The 18,724-nt window shown below is 38.9% G+C and overlaps 1 protein-coding gene across 1 annotated transcript in view; it reads left to right on the forward strand.

Annotated features, from left to right (window-relative positions):
- The window catches only part of LOC126355951 (p21-activated protein kinase-interacting protein 1-like), a 63,637-nt gene that overhangs the window by 18,928 nt on the left and 25,985 nt on the right, over positions 1 to 18,724 (forward strand). The window contains exons 2-3 of the mRNA XM_050006539.1: positions 1,577 to 1,739; positions 7,530 to 7,664. Coding sequence (XP_049862496.1) covers positions 1,577 to 1,739; positions 7,530 to 7,664 — 298 coding nt within the window. The remainder of the gene's footprint in view (positions 1 to 1,576; positions 1,740 to 7,529; positions 7,665 to 18,724) is intronic.

Genomic DNA, 18,724 nt, shown 5'->3' on the forward strand with positions numbered 1-18,724 from the left:
TTATATCCCATAGCTATCAAGCTAAGTTCATGAGGGACTTTTTGTACAGATTTGTAGTCGTTGGCAGATCTACCTATGTATCAGCAGTCCGCAACTCGTAGGCTAGTGGCTGGCGTTGCTGCCTCTGGATCACGGTGTCAGGGGTTCGATTCCTGGCTGGGTTGGGGATTTTCTCTGCCCGGGAAGTGGCTGTTTGTGCTGTCCTTATCATTTCATCATCATTCAGGATTGTGGTGAGACTGGACTGTGAAAAGATTGGGAATTTGTATATGCACTGATAACCATGTCATTGAACACCAATCACCATCAACATCATCATATGTATCAGGATGTTGTTGTAGATGATTCAGAACAGAAAGAAACTTCCACATGGGAAAAAGGTATTAAAAACAAAGATTCCAAGACTTACCAAGCGGGAAAGCGCCGGCAGACAGGCACATGAACAAAACTCACAAACACACACACAGAATTACTAGCTTTCGCAACCGATGGTTGCTTCTTCAGGAAGGAGAGGGAAAGACAAAAAGGATGTGGGTTTTAAGGGAGAGGGTAAGGAGTCATTCCAATCCCGGGAGCGGAAAGACTTCCCTTAGGGGAAAAAAAGGACAGGTGTACACTCGCGCGCGCGCGCGCGCACACACACACACACACACACACACACACACACACACACACACACACACACACACACACACATCCATCCGCACATACACAGACACAAGCAGACATATTTAAAGGCAAAGAGTAAGGGCAGAGATGTCAGTCGAGGCGGAAGTACAGAGGCAAAGAAGTTGCTGAAAGACAGGTGAGGTATGAGCGGCGGCAACTTGAAATTAGCGGAGGTTGAGGCCTGGCGGATATCGAGAAGAGAGGATATACTGAAGGGCGAGTTCCCATCTCCGGAGTTCGGATAGGTTGGTGTTGGTGGGAAGTATCCAGATAACTCGGACGGTGTAACACTGTGCCAAGATGTGCTGGCCGTGCATCAAGGCATGTTTAGCCACAGGGTGATCCTCATTACCGACAAACACTGTCTGCCTGTGTCCATTCATGCGAATGGACAATTTGTTGCTGGTCATTCCCACATAGAAAGCGTCACAGTGCAGGCAGGTCAGTTGGTAAATCACGTGGGTGCTTTCACACGTGGCTCTCCCTTTGATCGTGTACACCTTCCGGGTTACAGGACTGGAGTAGGTGGTGGTGGGAGGGTGCATAGGACAGGTTTTACACTGGGGGCGGTTGCAAGGGTAGGAGCCAGAGGGTAGGGAAGGTGGTTTGGGGATTTCATAGGGATGAACCAAGAGGTTACGAAGGTTAGGTGGACGGCGGAAAGACACTCTTGGTGGAGTGAGGAGGATTTCATGAAGGATGGATCTCATTTCGAGATATTTTTATATATATATATATATATATATATATATATATATATATATATATATATATATATATATATATTCGGTTGTTTTTTGTGTTTCTATCGGCTGTACTGAGCTGAGGTAAGTACTGGCCAGCCCCTCTATCTCTTTGTTAGTAATTGTTAAATATATTATTAGTGATTTATTATTTTATTTTTCAGAAGTACAAATTAGTGCAGAGTTTTGCTAACCATTCTCATCGTGCTAGTATAAGGTGTGTGACTACCTGTGGGAAGTTATTGGCATCTGGAGGTGCTGATGAAACTATCTACCTATATGATCTACATACAAGAAGAGAGACGGGCATGTTGATGCATCACAATGGTAAGCTAAAAGCGAATTGTGTATTTGAGAGCCTGTGTTACATATGGGGTAATATTTGTTCAGAAAAAGAGCTAATGAAGCCCTTATGTATTATATGTTTGTATAATTGTGTTAGTTCAGAAGTTTTCTAACATATGCTCACTCTATATGTATCTTTTGCACTATGTTGTATTGAGCAGTTAATGCTGTAACTGAAATCTTTGCGAAATTCTACTGTACTTTTGTTAAATTATAGAAACTTTGGATCTTTATCTCGTATGGGACTAAGACTTATGTGGTGCTACACTTACAGTCAGTCTGTTTGTGGACCATGCAAACTTATCAAACAATAGTTTCTCTTGATTATTGTTATTAATCACAGCATGTATCAGTGAACTATGCTACGTGGTATTTGATAAAATGACACCATGAAAGTTTTTTTATTATTGTAAACACTTTACAGCTAACATTTCTTTAAAAAGATGAAATACTGAAGACTGACAAAAACAAAATCAAAAACCTTAACACTGAACTTCATAACCCAATACTGTGTGGAGATATAATGGAAGAATAACCTAACCTAAGGATTCCTGCCAACAGCCCATTGTTATGCCAATCCTGGCCTACTCCCATTGTTACTGACAGTGACTACATCTATTGTTAGTAAGATCTATGCCTGCTAATACTGGTATATTCTACAGAATTTGCAAGATTCCTGCATGATTTCTATAGCAAACTAAAATTTGTATGATTCACACTTCTCATATTTTCTAATTAATTAAAGGTGACTCTCTCTCAACATGCAGTCTCAATGACCTGCGTCTCCTTTCCAGGCTTCCAAAAAGTATCCCGTTTTCCTCTCTAAGGAAGTAACTAACAATTTTGAAGCTAGGGGTAGTATTCTCTACTTTTAATGTGGCTTGTGGCAGTGCTGGAATTTTGTCTCCATTTTGTCTTCTTGCTATGTTACAAACTTCTCAAGTAAATGAACCATTTGATACAATTAAAATTGTTACAGCAAATTTTAAAAAATTACAATGTAATTCACTGCCAGGTATTAAGGTGTATGCTCAGGCGCTATCTGCTAAAGTGCACTATTTACACCTCAACAGAATGTGACAGTGGTCCAAGGAGAGTCGACAATGTGGACAGTCCTGACAGTGGCAATTCTGTTCTGTGATGCATTGCTTCAGCCGGCGCTGCTGCAAATAGTACTTCACTAATTATACCGTCACTCACATTTTCACTATCACTTGAATGGTATTTCGTGCTTGCTTGGAGCTTGTTGTGTGGATTGCCCCTATGTCCAGAGAAATGTTCGCTGTACAGTTGGTAGAAAATAGCATTTACTATACTGTTTACAATTCCCCACCACTCTTAAAGTGTTTGTTATTTATAGTCAATATTCTTTATCTCCTCTGGCCTGCACAGGTTGTAGAATGGATTGTCAGAGGTCTGGGGAACCGACTATTCTGCATTTATATACTCCTCCACTAAATAGGTTGGACAAGAAGAGAATAGAAGCTTTCGAAATGTGATGCTACAGAAGAATGCTGAAGATTAGATGGGTAGATCACATAACTAATGAGGAAGTATTGAATAGGATTGGGGAGAAAATAAGTTTGTGGCACAACGTGACGAGAAGAAGGGATCGGTTGGTAGGACATGTTCTGAGGCATCAAGGGAACACCAATTTAGTATTGGAGGGCAGCGTGGAGGGCATGTGGAGGCCAAAAATCGTAGAGGGAGACCAAGAGATGAATATACCAAGCAGATTCAGAAGGATGTAGGTTACAGTAGGTACTGGGAGATGAAGAAGCTTGCACAGGATAGAGTAGCATGGAGAGCTGCATCAAACCAGTCTCAGGACTGAAGACAACAACAACAAAAACATACGCCTCCACACTTTTGATTCTGTATAGGTGCTAATGATGAGGGGCATGTCAGGTTTACAGATAAACAATGTCTCAACTTGGTGAGATGTAGTGTGGAACATTTCAGAAAATTTTGTAAACCCACTAAAACTTGTTAGTGGAGTCCCAGTAGAAAAACTCAAGGGAAAGCAGCCAGAGGTGCACATCCCTCCTTTTCAAGACAGAAATGCAATAGCAGAGCATGGTGCAATGAAATTTTAAAAACCTGGTATATGGGGCATACACAGAAAGACTGCACAGGCCCACACAAGCAGCAAACACTAGCACTATCAATACACCTGAGATTGGTTGTTGAGATGGCAACTTACTCAGACTTCATTGCAAATTCCAGTGCTGATTATGCTCTGTATCTTGTACAGTTCACTATTATGATGCAGCCACATATCTCACTGTAAATCTTTTGAGAATCACAAGCAGTGATTACTTTGGCAGGCAAGATTACACCAGGCCTTATGTAGAATCTGATGTTTTGTGACACTGGTGTTGACTATAGATGAACTAACAAAGTACAATTAGTGCCCAGCTACACACATTGCTGAAGTTTTGGCCAAAGCTGCAGCCAGTGGACTTACTTTGACTAAATAATGGGACTTCAGGAAAGATTCAATTTTAAACAACCATTTAGTATTTGTTTCTAGAAAATCCATGGCTGTATGTATGCAGTGCAGTCCATTCTCCTTACTTTGTGTGTGCTCATTTGGCAAGAGAATAAATAACCAAATATAACCGACCCATTTGTTCCCTGTTGAACACATATGATGAGCCCACGAAAAAGACTGGATAAGTCACATTTTGTACACTTTTCAGGAGTGGAAATGTAAACTTTCAAGACTACAAAAAAATACATAAAACATTCCAATTGAGTATAACCAACATAATTTTAATGCCAAATTTGGCAACTGCAGACAAAGTACACTGGAAAACTACTAAAATTATATAATGAAAGAGACTAACCATGAAAAGAAAGTGTGTGTGCCACAAGAATAATAAATCCATCACTTTTTGGTAGGCTTTCATCCCTTTTGTGTTGTTTAGCTCTGAAGTTTCTTTTAGTTGGCCTAGGATTTTTCTTTGTTATTTAGTAGATTGCAATAGAAATTTCTTGCGTCTTGATCACAAAACTATTTTAAGTTCTTGAAGATCTGTATGTTTTTCATATGGTACTGGCAGGATCCCTGAAGATGTACCTTTAGAATTAGTTACATGCACACACACACACACACACACACACACACACACACACACACACACACAAAGTTGATTTTCATTACAAAAAGTTTTGTATTACAAAATGCTTATTATATATCTAAAAACAAAGATGATGTAAATTACCAAATGAAAGCATTGTTATGTTGATAGACACACAAACAAATGCAAACACAAACACAAAATTCAAGCTTTCGCAACCCACGGTTGCTTCATCAGGAAAGAGGGAAGGAGAGGGAAAGACAAAAGGATGTGGGTTTTAAGGGAGAGGGTAAGGAGTCATTCCAATCCTGGGAGGGGAAAGACTTACCCTAGGGGGAAAAAAGGGCAGGTATACACTCGCACTCACACACATATCCATCCGCACATATACAGACATACACAGACACAAGCAGACGCCTTCACATATGTCTGTATATGTGTGGATGGATATGTGTGTGTGCGAGTGTATACCTGTCCTTCCCCCCCCCCCCCCTCTCCCCCCCCCCCAAGGTAAGTCTTTCCACTCCCGGGATTGGAATGACTCCTTACCCTCTCCCTTAAAACCCACATCCTTTCGTCTTTCCCTCTCCTTCCCTCTTTCCTGATGAAGCAACCGTGGGTTGTGAAAGCTTGAATTTTGTATGTGTGTTTGCGTTTGTTTGTGTGTCTATCAACATAACAAAGCTTTTGTTTGGTAAGTTACATCATATTTGTTTTTAGTTATACTTTTCCCACCTGGAATGTTTCCTTCTATTATATTCAAAACGCTTATTATTACTCACTCGATGAGAGATTAAGAATATGTTAGATCCCTGTGGTTGAGACTCAGGCTCAACATCTATTTGTAGACAACCAGAATGTTTCAGTTCTACTTGTGTCCAGGCTCCATTGTAAGTAATCCTGTATTTGAACAGCTTATATTCATTCACAACAGAGTGTCACTGCATGGCCATGTCTTGAATAACACTCTGTTCTGTAAAATGCATTTAAAAAGGTTGCTCAATCTCTATAACTTCTTGTTGAACAGTAATGACTGTGTAAGGCCTTGGATTCACTCTTGTGTCAAAAGCATTAACCCAGTCTTTTGGTAACCCTGCAATAGTTTTGTTTGTCACCAAACGAAAGTTGAATTTTCCGTTAAATGTTTTCTGGTATGTCTCATTGCAACAGGAAGTTAAGGTTATTATTCTCTATATAACTAATGGGATTTTTTTACTGGCATTTCTTCTGGAAGATAAATTCCACCTGTCGTCCCCTTGCCATAGTTGCTCTTTCTCCCCACAAATACAGCCGTGTTATTTATAGCTACTGCCTCCTATTCTTTGGATAGTTTCTGAGGCCACTGAGCATGCATATCTCTTTTGTCTTTGGAAGACCTTCCAGTATTCCTCAGGTGGCCTCTTGGCAAACAGGAATTTCACTAATGGTATCATTTTATTTGATTCTTACAATATATCAGAAAGAGCAATTTCTGACATGGAATGGTCTTGCCTAGGCTTTCTAAGAGCAATTAATGTTGCAGAAATTAAGATGGTTACATAGGAAGATTGATCGTTCTAGTTACCTAGAAAATTAAAATTCTTGATAAGCTGATCTCTAGAGGGGTCTGATTTGTTTGAAGGTCTCAGACAATGAGTATTTGCAGTCACTGCCTAACTCACACTGCTCTAAGATCTGTACAAATGTTACTCATTCTACCATGATATTTTCTCTTCCTAGTTGATTAACAGATGACTTCTCACCTTCATCTTGTGATGGTCCACACATTTTGAAGATGCTAAGAGGACAACACTATTATCACACTTTGAACTAAGTGCTGTTACTACAAGGAAAGACCAAAAAATAAGAAACACAACCAATTATGCTTCTATTCACAACCCAACTGACCTAACAGGTGCAATATGAACAGCGGAAGAAAATCCTGGACGTGCCTCATTCTTTTCATGTGAAGACCACTAAAAGTGGAACCTGGAACCCTTTGTATCTTGGTGACTTCCCACATTATTTGAAAGTAATTTTAACTATCTTGTCATACTGGCAGCTGGCCATTAGAATATGCTATAAACTAATTTCCTAATTAAATGGACTTACCCCTTTTTTTCCATGGGCTTTTCATATGAGGTATGCAAAATAGTATATTGTCAAGTTTTATTACTTGCAATATCCCTTGACCAGTTGTGACAACAGGTGTATTCTGTGTGAAACACAAGCATCCAAGATGGCATCCACCACCTCTGCATTTATATATCTGTGCAGTTGCAGGCTTGCGTGATAGATCAGACCAAACAAGATACATGTCTAGGACAATCTGCTTGTTGATGTATTAACATGTGATTCTGATTATTTGGATACAACTTAATCTAGGTGGACCATTGTTTCAGCAATCTCAATTATCAGTATCCAGTAGTTTATGCTGAGATATTAACTCCATGATTTAATGATCTTACAGTATATGTAGGTATTTGTATTAAAGACTTGCATGGACAAACACCATGACATTGTTTCTGAACCAGTGTACAGGGAAATAGATTTATATTTCCACTTGTTCAAATTAAATACTGTTATAGTACACTTGAATAAGATTGGGACTATGGAATGATACTGAAAATGCTGTGAAATTATTATTTGTGTACGTAAAGTACTTTAAATTTCTAATATCTACGTAATTTTCTTTTACATTTGACAATAGGTACTGTACATTGCCTTGAATTTACTCCAAATGGCTCACATTTGCTTAGTGGCAGTGAGGATGGCAACTTGGCTGTCTGTAGGACAGGGAACTGGCAACTGGAAAAAGTGTGGGGTGCTGCACACAAAGGATCAGGTAAGGAGAAGTTTAGCTTAGTGTTTATTTAGTTCATGATATGTCGGTAAGTCACGGTAAAAGTTTGTTATCTTTCTAAATATAGGTATTGTAACATACAGTACAGATGAAATTTTTTATTTTGTTGTTTTATTATATCCTTCCTTTCTCTTGGAATGCATGCTTCCAGTTTGATATTTTCTTATATTCATTTTCGTATGGAGGCCTTGTTGATGGTATTTCAGAAACTTCTCATTCTGCTTGTGAGCGATATAGTAAACCAAAATGTGGCTCTCTATTAACCCAAGTATCTCCCCTATTTGTGATTTGAGTCATTACTGCAAGTGTCTGACAGAACTCATAGCATATTTTTTGCCTTTTTAGAAACTTGATTCTTAGACTTTTGAAAGAGATCCTTTCAGTGATGGATGATATTGTTGTTTTAGCATTTCATACTGGAGTTTTGTGGCATAACTTTGATGTTGCAACTCTTACAGAATAAATGTGTTATAAAGTATGCAACTATTCTTCAGCTCGTCTGTCTCTTTTGTTAACTATGTTTCGCAGGGATCCCATGTCATTTATGGACTTGAATTCACTGCAGATTGGAACACTCAAATATTTGATTTATTGTTTGTAGTGTTGTTATTTAATATGGGATCTTGTTTGTTCTTGCAATTTATGCTTCTTTTTATAGTATGGTGCTTATCTTTTTTGGTACCAAGTGCGGAGAAACTGTAAGACAGCCACATTAAGCAATAACTCATGACAGTGCCACCATCATTAGCATAATAGTATTTTCTGTGAAATATATGAGACCTTTGAAGACATTTATATACATCGTAAATTGTGGTGGGTATGTGACAGTTTCTTGAGACACCCTCAACATTACTTTGCTTCATCTCTCTCCACATTTAGGAAGATATACTGTGTTCTGTTTGTTAGGGGATTCTGTGTCCTGCCATGTACATCTTCTAATATTCTATGTAACTGAAGCGACACAGTAGTTAGGACAATTTATTCACACTAGGGACAACCATGGTATTATACCTCAGACAGCCATTGAGGATTAAGTATTATTCTGAATTGTTTGCAGCAAATGGTGGAGTTGTTCCTTTGAAAATGGCACAGTGATTTCTTTTCCATCCTCCTTAAACTGGAGCTTGTGCTCCATGTTTAATGATTGTATTGTCAATGAAACAGAAAACTCTAATCTTCCTTCCATTATTTCCTGAGAATCCTTGTGTTCCAGAATTTATGAAAGATATCTGCAGCCATATCGTCAAACCTTCTGGATACTGTGATCAAAGTCTCCAAATTATCACTGGATGCTAGCACAATTTGTGTTTAGTGACATTATAATAAGCTCTGTGGCAAATGCCTGCAATGTTTCTCTGAAACTGGAACAACTGGTGACATTGCAGTTACTTCAGTGACCTTTAAGGGAAGAGTCACATTGACATTGAGATCATTAGTGGTAGTCATTAATTGCTCTTTCTGTTATTTGAGTTGACTGGATACTTACTCAATAGAATTATGTTGGGGTATGAGGATCCAGACACAGTCCACAACCTACTTTTGTTGGTTTTGAGACTTCTCCATAATTGCATCCAACCATTGAGTTTGTCATAGCTATTAGTCTGTCATCATCAAAACATGTTTGCACTACAAAAAGAAAAGTAGTGAATAGTTTTGCAGTTCAGTTTTCCCAGAAGTTTGAAACTGAACCATTGATTCATAGAAATGGCTCCATTGTGTTGAGAAGACTGTCTATTTCAAGTGTTTTAGGGGTGAAACACAGAAATGAGGACAGATCCTGATCAGCTCAACCTTTTCTTTGCTTGGAACTTTCCACTGAGTGTGAGATCTGTGATAAATGCAAGCTAAGTGTGGAACCAATGCTGAAGAGTGCCCTTTGTAAAACCAAATTGGGGTTCCATCTGGACCTGGTGACTATTTATTTTCAATTCTTTCAGCTGCCTTTCAATGTGTACTCCAATGGGAGATCATGTGGCAGTCAATCGATGGTACATCTGCACAGTCCTCCTCAGATGTTTGTTGTTGTTGTTGTTTTCGTTTTCTTTTTTCCTCACTAGATTATCCTATGAGTGGCCGGTGACCGAATGGAAGCCTTCAGCCAGCTCAGAAATTTTACGTGTGATCAGAATTATTTTATAGCATTCGTGGCTAATTTTTGGTCATGTATGACAGTGAAAGTAGTATCCTTTATGCATCAGTCTTCTTATAGACACACAAATTTCTACTAACTCTTGACTGTTGACATTTCTGTGTTCTTTTTTGAACTCAGAATGTAACAGTCTGTTTTCTCAGCATTTTCTGAATTTTGTTGTTAAATCATGATAGGTCTTTTCCATATGTTGTCCACATATACTCGGCATATATTTCTCTAGAATCTAATTTCCAATCAGATTAAGACTTTGCCCATAATTCTTCTACAGCCGTTATATTTGAACTAAATGTCAATTTATTGTGTAAATAGAATGTTAATAACTGGATATCTGCTGTTTCCAGCATAAATACTTGCCTAGTCTTCTTGATGGGTTTTTTGACCTTAGGTGGCAACATTCTGTTCCCATACTAACACAGTTGATAATGTCAGGCCTATTTGTAGCTGTTGTTGTGGTCAACAGCCTCAAGATTGATTTGGGCCAGCTTTCCATGCTAGTCTATCCTTTGCAAGCTTCTGTATCTGTGCACGACGACTGCAATCTCCATCAATTTCAACTTGCTTATTGTAATCTTGAGGTTTCAGTGTAATTGATTAATGACATGCATGTGGGTGTTCTGCTGAGTTACAGTTTCCATTTATGCACAATATTTTGCCAGCCATCCCATCTGGCTTCTTCACGTTCTGCGAGTTTTGCTGTTATGTGTATTCACTGCTAGGAGTCCAGAGTGTACGTACAGCAGCAAAAATCGCAGCACCTGAAAAAGACAGCTATTCAAGCCTTTGTATTCCTGTACAGCTGTTGCCCCCCCCCCCCCCCCCCCTCCCCCACACTTCCTTCCATTACACAATTGAAAATTCATTGATGTTTCAGTACGTTTCTTATCAACCAGTCTATTCTTATTGCATAAATTTATTTTTTCCTCAATTTTTATTCGATATCTTCTCATTTGTTATTTGATCTACCCACTTAATCTTTAGGAAAAATATATTAAAAATAAAGATTCCAAGACTTACCAAGCGGGAAAGCGCCGGCAGACAGGCACATGAACAAAACACACAAACACACACACAGAATTACGAGCTTTCGCAACTGGCAGTTGCTTCGTCAGGAAGGAAGGAAGGAAGGAGAGGGAAAAATGAAAGGGTGTGGGTTTTAAGGGAGAGGGTAAGGAGTCATTCCAATCCCGGGAGCGGAAAGACTTCCCTTAGGGGAAAAAAAGGACAGGTGTACACTCGCACACACACACACACATATCCATCCGCACATTCACAGACACAAGCAGACATATTTAAAGGCAAAGAGTTAATCTTTAGTATTGTTGTACAGCACCACACTTCTAAAGTTCCTATTCCCTTCTTGTATGAGCTGCTTTTCATCTATGTTTCAATTTGTATTCAAGTCTGCACTGTTAAGAAATTCCTCTTTTTTTAGAAATGGTTTTCTTGCTATTGCTATTCTTTATTTTATATCCTCCTCCCACTTTGTTAGTTATTGATTAATTTTTCTACCCAAATAGCAAAACACACTACTTCTTCATTGTGTCATTTCCTAATCTAATTCCCTCAAGATCACCAGATTTAATTTGACATTTCATGACCCTAGTTTTACTTTTGTTGATGTTCTTTTTATAATCATCTTTCAAGACACTATCCATTGTTATAATCTCTTTTCAAGACTGTATCCATTCTTTTCAACTGGTTCTGAAGTCCTATGCTATTTCTGACAGAATCGCTATGCCATTGGCAAACATCAAAGCTTTTATTTATTCTCCCTGAACTTTAATTCCGTTTCCAAATTTCTCTGTGATATCCTAATCAACCTGCTCTGTGTACAGACTGAAGAACACTGGGGATAGGTTACAACCCTCTCTTGCTCCCATCTCAACCACTGCTTCCCTTCCATACCCCTCTACTCTTATAGTTGCACTCTGGTTTGTGTGCAAGTTGTAGGTAACCTTTTGCTCCCTGTTTTTTTATCCCTGTTGTTGTTGTTGTGGTCTTCAGTCCCGAGACTGGTTTGATGCAGATCTCCATGCTACTATATCCTGTGCAAGCTTCTTCATCTCCCAGTACCTACTGCAACCTACATCCTTCTGAATCTGCTTCGTGTATTCATCTCTTGGTCTCCCTCTACGATTTTTACCTTCCACGCTGCCCTCCAATACTAAATTGGTGATCCCTTGATGCCACAGAACATGTCCTACCAACCGATCCCTTCTTCTGGTCAAGTTGTGCCACAAACTCCTCTTCTCCCCAATCCTATTCAATACTTTCTCATTAGTTACATGATCTACTCATCTAATTTTCAGCATTCTTCTGTAGCACCACATTTTGAAAGCTTCTATTCTCTTCTTGTCCAAACTATTTATCGTCCATGTTTCACTTCCATACATGGCTACACTCCATACAAATACTTTCAGAAAAGACTTCCTGACACTTAAAACTATACTCGATGTTAACAAATTTCTCTTCTTCAGAAACCCTTTCCTTGCCATTGCGAGTCTACATTTTATATCCTCTCTACTTCAACCATCATCAGTTATTTTGCTCCCCAAATAGCAAAACTCCTTTACTACTTTAAGTGTCTCATTTCCTAATCTAATTCCCTCAGCATCACCCGACTTAATTCGACTACATTCCATTATGCTCGTCTTGCTTTTGTTGATGTTCATCTTATATACTCCTCCAATACACTGTCCATTCCATTCAACTGCTCTTCCAATTCCCTTGCTGTCTTTGACAGAATTACAATGTCATAGGCGAACCTCAAAGTTTTTATTTCTTCTCCGTGGATTTTAATACCTACTCCGAATTTTTCTTTTGTTTCCTTTACTGCTTGTTCAATATACAGATTGAATAACATAGGGGAGAGACTACAACCCTGTCTCACTCCCTTCCCAACCACTGCTTCCCTTTCATGCCCCTCGACTCTTATAACTGCCATCTGGTTTCTGTACAAATTGTAAATAGCCTTTCGCTCCTTGTATTTTACCCCTGCCACCTTTAGAATTTGAAAGAGAGTATTCCAGTCAACATTGTCAAAAGCTTTCTCTAAGTCTACAAATGCTAGAAACGTAGGTTTGCCTTTCCTTAATCTTTCTTCTAAGATAAGTTGTAAGGTCAGTATTGCCTCACTTGTTCCAGTATTTCTACGGAATCCAAACTGATCTTCCCCGAGGTCAGCTTCTACTAGTTTTTCCATTCGTCTGTAGAGAATTCGTGTTAGTATTTTGCAGCTATGGCTTATTAAACTGATAGTTCGGTAATTTTCACATCTGTCAACACCCGCTTTCTTTGGGATTGGAATTATTATATTATTCTTGAAGTCTGAGGGTATTTCGCCTGTTTCGTACATCTTGCTCACCAGATGGTAGAGTTTTGTCAGGACTGGCTCTCCCAAGGCCGTCAGTAGTTCCAATGGAATGTTGTCTACTCCCGGGGCCTTGTTTCGACTCAGATCTTTCAGTGCTCTGTCAAACTCTTCCCGCAGTATCATATTTCCCATTTCATCTTCATCTGCATCCTCTTCAATTTCCAGTACATCACCCTTGTATAAACCTTCTATATACTCCTTCCACCTTTCCGCCTTCCATTCTTTGCTTAGAACTGGGTTTCCATCTGAGCTCTTTATGCTCATACAAGTGGTTCTCTTTTCTCCAAAGGTCTCTTTAATTTTCCTGTAGGCTGTATCTATCTTACGCCTAGTGAGATGTGCCTCTACATCCTTACATTAGTCCTCTAGCCATCCCTGCTTAGCCATTTTGCACTTCCTGTCAATCTCATTTTTGAGACTTTTGTATTCCTTTTTGCCTGCTTCATTTATTGCATTTTTATATTTTCTCCTTTCATCAATTAAATTCAATATTTCTTCTGTTACCCAAGGATTTCTACTATCCCTCGTCTTTTTACCTTTTTGAACCTCTGCTGCCTTCACTACTTCATCCCTCAAAGCTACTCATTCTTCTTCTACTGTATTTCGTTCCCCATTCCTGGCAATTGTTTGATTATGATCTCCCTGAAACTCTGTACAACCTCTGGTTCTTTCAGTTTATCCAGGTTCCATCTCCTTAAATTCCTACCTTTTTGCAGTTTCTTCAGTTTTAATCTACAGGTCATAACAAATAGATTGTGGTCAGAGTTCACATCTGCCCCTGGAAATGTCTTACAATTTAAAACCTGGTTCCTAAATCTCTGTCTTACCATTATGTAATCTATCTGATACCTTTTAGTATCTCCAGGGTTCTTCCATGTATACAACCTTCTTTCATGATTCTTAAACAAAGTGTTAGCTATGACTAAGTTGTGCTCTGTGCAAAATTCTACCAGGTGGCTTCCTCTTTCATTTCTTCCTTAGCCCCAATCCATATTTACCTACTATGTTTCCTTCTCTCGCTTTTCCTACACTCGAATTCCAGTCACCCATGACTATTAAATTTTCATCTCCCTTCACTATCTGAATAATTTCTTTTATTTCATCATACATTTCTCCAATTTCTTCGTCATCTGTAGAGCTAGTTGGCATATAAACGTTTACTACTGTAGTAGGTGTGGGCTTCCTATCTATCTTGGCCACAATAATGCGTTCACTATGCTGTTTGTAGTAGCTTTCCCACATTCCTATTTTCTTATTCATTATTAAACCTACTCCTGCACTACCCCTATTTGATTTTGTGTTTATAACCCTGTAGTCACCTGACCAGAGGTCTTGTTCCTCTTGCCACCGAACTTCACTAATTCCCACTATATCTAACTTTAACCTGTCCATTTCCTTTTTTAAATTTTCTAACCTACCTGCCCGGTTAAGGGATCTGACATTCCACACTCCGATCTGTAGAACGCCAGTTTTCTTTCTCCTGATAACATTCTCTTGAGTAGTCCCCGCCCGGAGATCCGAATGGGGGACTATTTTACCTCCGGAATATTTTACCCAAGAGGATGCCATCATCATTTAATCATACAGTAGAGCTGCATGCCCTTGGGAAAAATTATGGCTGTAGTTTCCCCTTGCTTTCAGCCGTTCGCAGTACCAGCACAGCAAGGCCGTTTTGGTTATTGTTACAAGGCGGGATCAGTCAATCATCCAGACTGTTGCCCCTGCAACTACTGAAAAGGCTGCTGCCCCTCTTCAGGAACCACACGTTTGTCTGGCCTCTCAACAGATACCCCTCCGTTGTGGTTGCACCTACGGTATGGCTATCTGTATCTCTGAGGCACGCAAGCCTCCCCACCAACAGCAGGGTCCGTGGTTCATTGGGGTGAGGGCGGGGGGGGGGGGGGGGGGGGGGGCAGATGCTCATATGCACTCTATAATATTGTGCTCAAGATTGTTTACCTTATATAGGCTGTCCGTATATTTCTTCCACCTTTCACATCTTCCTTCTTTGCTTAGTAGCTAGCCATTTGAGCTCTTGATATGTATACAGCTGTTTCTTTTTTCCAGAAGTATCTTCAGTTCTCCTGTAGGTGGCATCTATTGTTCCTCTAGTTATTCATGGTTCTACAACATTGTTTTTATCACCTAACCAACCCTGGTTAGCCATGTTGCACTTTCTGCCAATGTCATTTTTTAAAAGAGTCTATCTTTTGCATTGTTTGTTGCATTTTTGTATTTTCTTAATTTTTCAATTAAAATCAGTATCTCTTGCATTTTCCAAGGATTTTACTAGGCTTTGTCCTTTTGCCTATGTGATACACTGCTGCTCTGCGTATTTTGTCTCTCAAAGATACCCATTCATTTTCAACTGTATGCCCTTCCTTTGTTTCAGTCCAGTGTTACCTAAAGCTCCTTTTGAAATCTTACCTGCCTCTAGTTCTTTCAGTTGTTGGAGAGCCCATATTCTTAATTTTCTACATTTTTGCAATCTTTTGAGCTTTAATCTGCAGTTTGTGAGTAATAAGTTTTGGCCGGAATTCACATCTGGGTGTGGAAATGTCTTGCTGTAAGATTTGGTTTCAAAATCTTTGTATTAACATTATGTAATCTCACTGAAACATTCCATTGCGCCCAGGTCTCTTCCACATATACAATCTTCTTTCATTATTCTTCAGCTAAATGTTAGTGATGCTCTGTGCAGTCAGTTGGCTCCCCATTTCATTCATTTCTCCCCCTGTCTGTGTTGTTCTACTATTTTTCTGTGTCTTCCGTTTCCTGCTGCCTAATCCCAGTCACCCATCACAATTAAATTTACATTTCATTTAACAATCTGAATAATTTCATCATGATTTCTGTCAATCTCTTCGTCATCTGCAGAGCTAGTTGGCATATAAGTTCTGCTGTTGTGATAAGTGTTAGCTATGTGTCTATCATGGCTGCAATAATGAATTCACAGTGCTGTCAATAGTAGCTTACCTGCATTCCAGTTTTTATATTCATTATTTGGACAACTACTGCATTACTCTGCACTTGACATTGTATTGATAGCTTTGTATTGACCTGACCAGAAGTCCTGTTATTCCTGCTGCACTTTACTGATTTCCACCATATCTAACTTTTTGTAATACATGACATCTAAAGTTAAGACCACATTACGGTGGTAGGAACAGTTTCCCCTGCCATGTTAACACCTTGATTTTCTTCTGTTATCTTAGTTGCACCTACTTAGAATCAGCTTGACAGAGAACAATAAACACAAAGTGCAAGAAATAATCTTGCAACTGATCATAATTGTGTATTGTGTTCCTTGAATAATGAGCACTACATGTAAACATTTCCACCAGTTTTTATATTTCACAAATAAACTTCACCTCTAGGAAATCTAGTTACCCAGATCTGCCTCCTCAATTCATGGAATAACAGACTCAGAAGTTCCATTGAACCATGTTTTGTGCTCCCATTACATTCAGCTAGAATGAGCTGTTGAATATCTTGGATACCTTACAATGTCTTACAATTGCCTTCATGGATCTCCTTACCCTTCCTGATCTCCAAAATGTTAAGTTCTACCTGCTACCTAATACACCCAAATAAGAGGACCTCACGGACTGCCCGGTCCTCACCGGGTTTTTTTCATGCTTATGGGACTTGAAGATAAGTGTGCGGGTATTGATTTCCTAAAGCAATATGACACAATTTCCAAAAGCACATGAGAAATGCCTTTGAAGATTAGATGATTTCTGAGCATTTCTGAATTGATTTCATTGAAGTCATTGGTAGCTGAATTAGTAGTGTAAAAGTCTAGGAATTGAGAAGTTGTTGATTTGATTCTTGCCTGTAGAGAATTTATTTTTTACTTTTAGTTGGTTTCTTTATCTGCCATCAATTTGAAATGTTAATTAACAACTTACAAATTGTATTTTTTAATAAGAACAATTTTTAATTGTTAAACATTTGAAGTGTATCACAGTAAATTAAAATTTGGTTAAAATGTGAAACTTCAGGTGCAAAATAAAATACTTTTTTATTTCTAAAGACTGAACAGTGTTGTTCACGTATGTAATTTTTTCATTTAACAATAAGGCATTTTGTATGACTGTATCAAATGTGTATATATCTTTTAGGAATTAGTAATTAAAAATAAAAGGATAATTTTAAAAAAATATGATTAATTATTTTTTTATTAATATTTCATTTGAAAATGAATGCAAAATTGAAATACAAGAAAAAGAACAAGTAGCTATTAATGGGAAGTGAACCAGTTCTTTAGTGGTTACTAAACTCATATGCTATTGACTCAGCTCACAGCATCTCATTAACTATTTTTGCAATATAATATATGAGAAACAGGAGTTAGAACAGATTGGTCAGGATTTACGGAAAAAAAATGATGCTAGAGACTTCTATCAGAAGTTCAAGTTGAATTTGATAGGATACCAAGCCCCTATTGTTTGTTTTAGAGACAAAAATGTAAAGCTCAGCATGACCAACAAAGAAAACTGCATGATCATGTCTCGTTATTTTGAAAACCTACTTCATTGTGAGGAAGCAGAAGAAAGATTCCCTGTATGTGCCCAGATCCACAAACTACCCAATTCATCTCCACCTGGTAAAGAGGAGATTAAAGAGATTATCAACAGTGTTAAGAGCTATAAGGCAGCTGGAGAGGATTCAAGAGTGAGGGAACTACTGAAGCTGCAAATAATGAAACTCTGATGTACTAGTCCGACTTTTTGAGGAGATCTGGAGAACCGAATGATGTACTAGTCCGACTTTTTGAGGAGATCTGGAGAACCGAATGATGTACTAGTCCGACTTTTTGAGGAGATCTGGAGAACCGAATGATGTACTAGTCCGACTTTTTGGGGAGATCTGGAGAACCAAATGATGTACTGGTCCGACTTTTTGAGGAGATCTGGAGAACCGAATGATGTACTAGTCCGACTTTTTGAGGAGATCTGGAGAACCGAATGATGTACTAGTCCGACTTTTTGGGGAGATCTGGAGAACCGAATGATGTACTAGTCCGACTTTTTGGGGAGATCTGGAGAACCGAATGATGTACTTGTCCGACTTTTTGGGGAGATCTGGAGAACCGAATGATGTACTGGTCCGACTTTTTGGGGAGATCTGGAGAACCGAATGATGTACTAGTCCGACTTTTTGAGGAGATCTGGAGAACCGAATGATGTACTAGTCCGACTTTTTGAGGAGATCTGGAGAACCGAATGATGTACTAGTCCGACTTTTTGAGGAGATCTGGAGAACCGAATGATGTACTAGTCCGACTTTTTGGGGAGATCTGGAGAACCAAATGATGTACTGGTCCGACTTTTTGAGGAGATCTGGAGAACCAAATGATGTACTAGTCCGACTTTTTGAGGAGATCTGGAGAACCGAATGATACCAGCTGAATGGCAGTCGGCTTTAAGCCATCCTATACACACAAAAGAAAGTGATAAAAAGAATGTCAGTGTCTACAGGGGCATCTCATTAGTATATATACCATATTAGATT

The sequence above is a fragment of the Schistocerca gregaria genome, chromosome 3 (genome assembly GCF_023897955.1).
Source record: "Schistocerca gregaria isolate iqSchGreg1 chromosome 3, iqSchGreg1.2, whole genome shotgun sequence".
Taxonomy (NCBI): domain Eukaryota; kingdom Metazoa; phylum Arthropoda; class Insecta; order Orthoptera; family Acrididae; genus Schistocerca; species Schistocerca gregaria.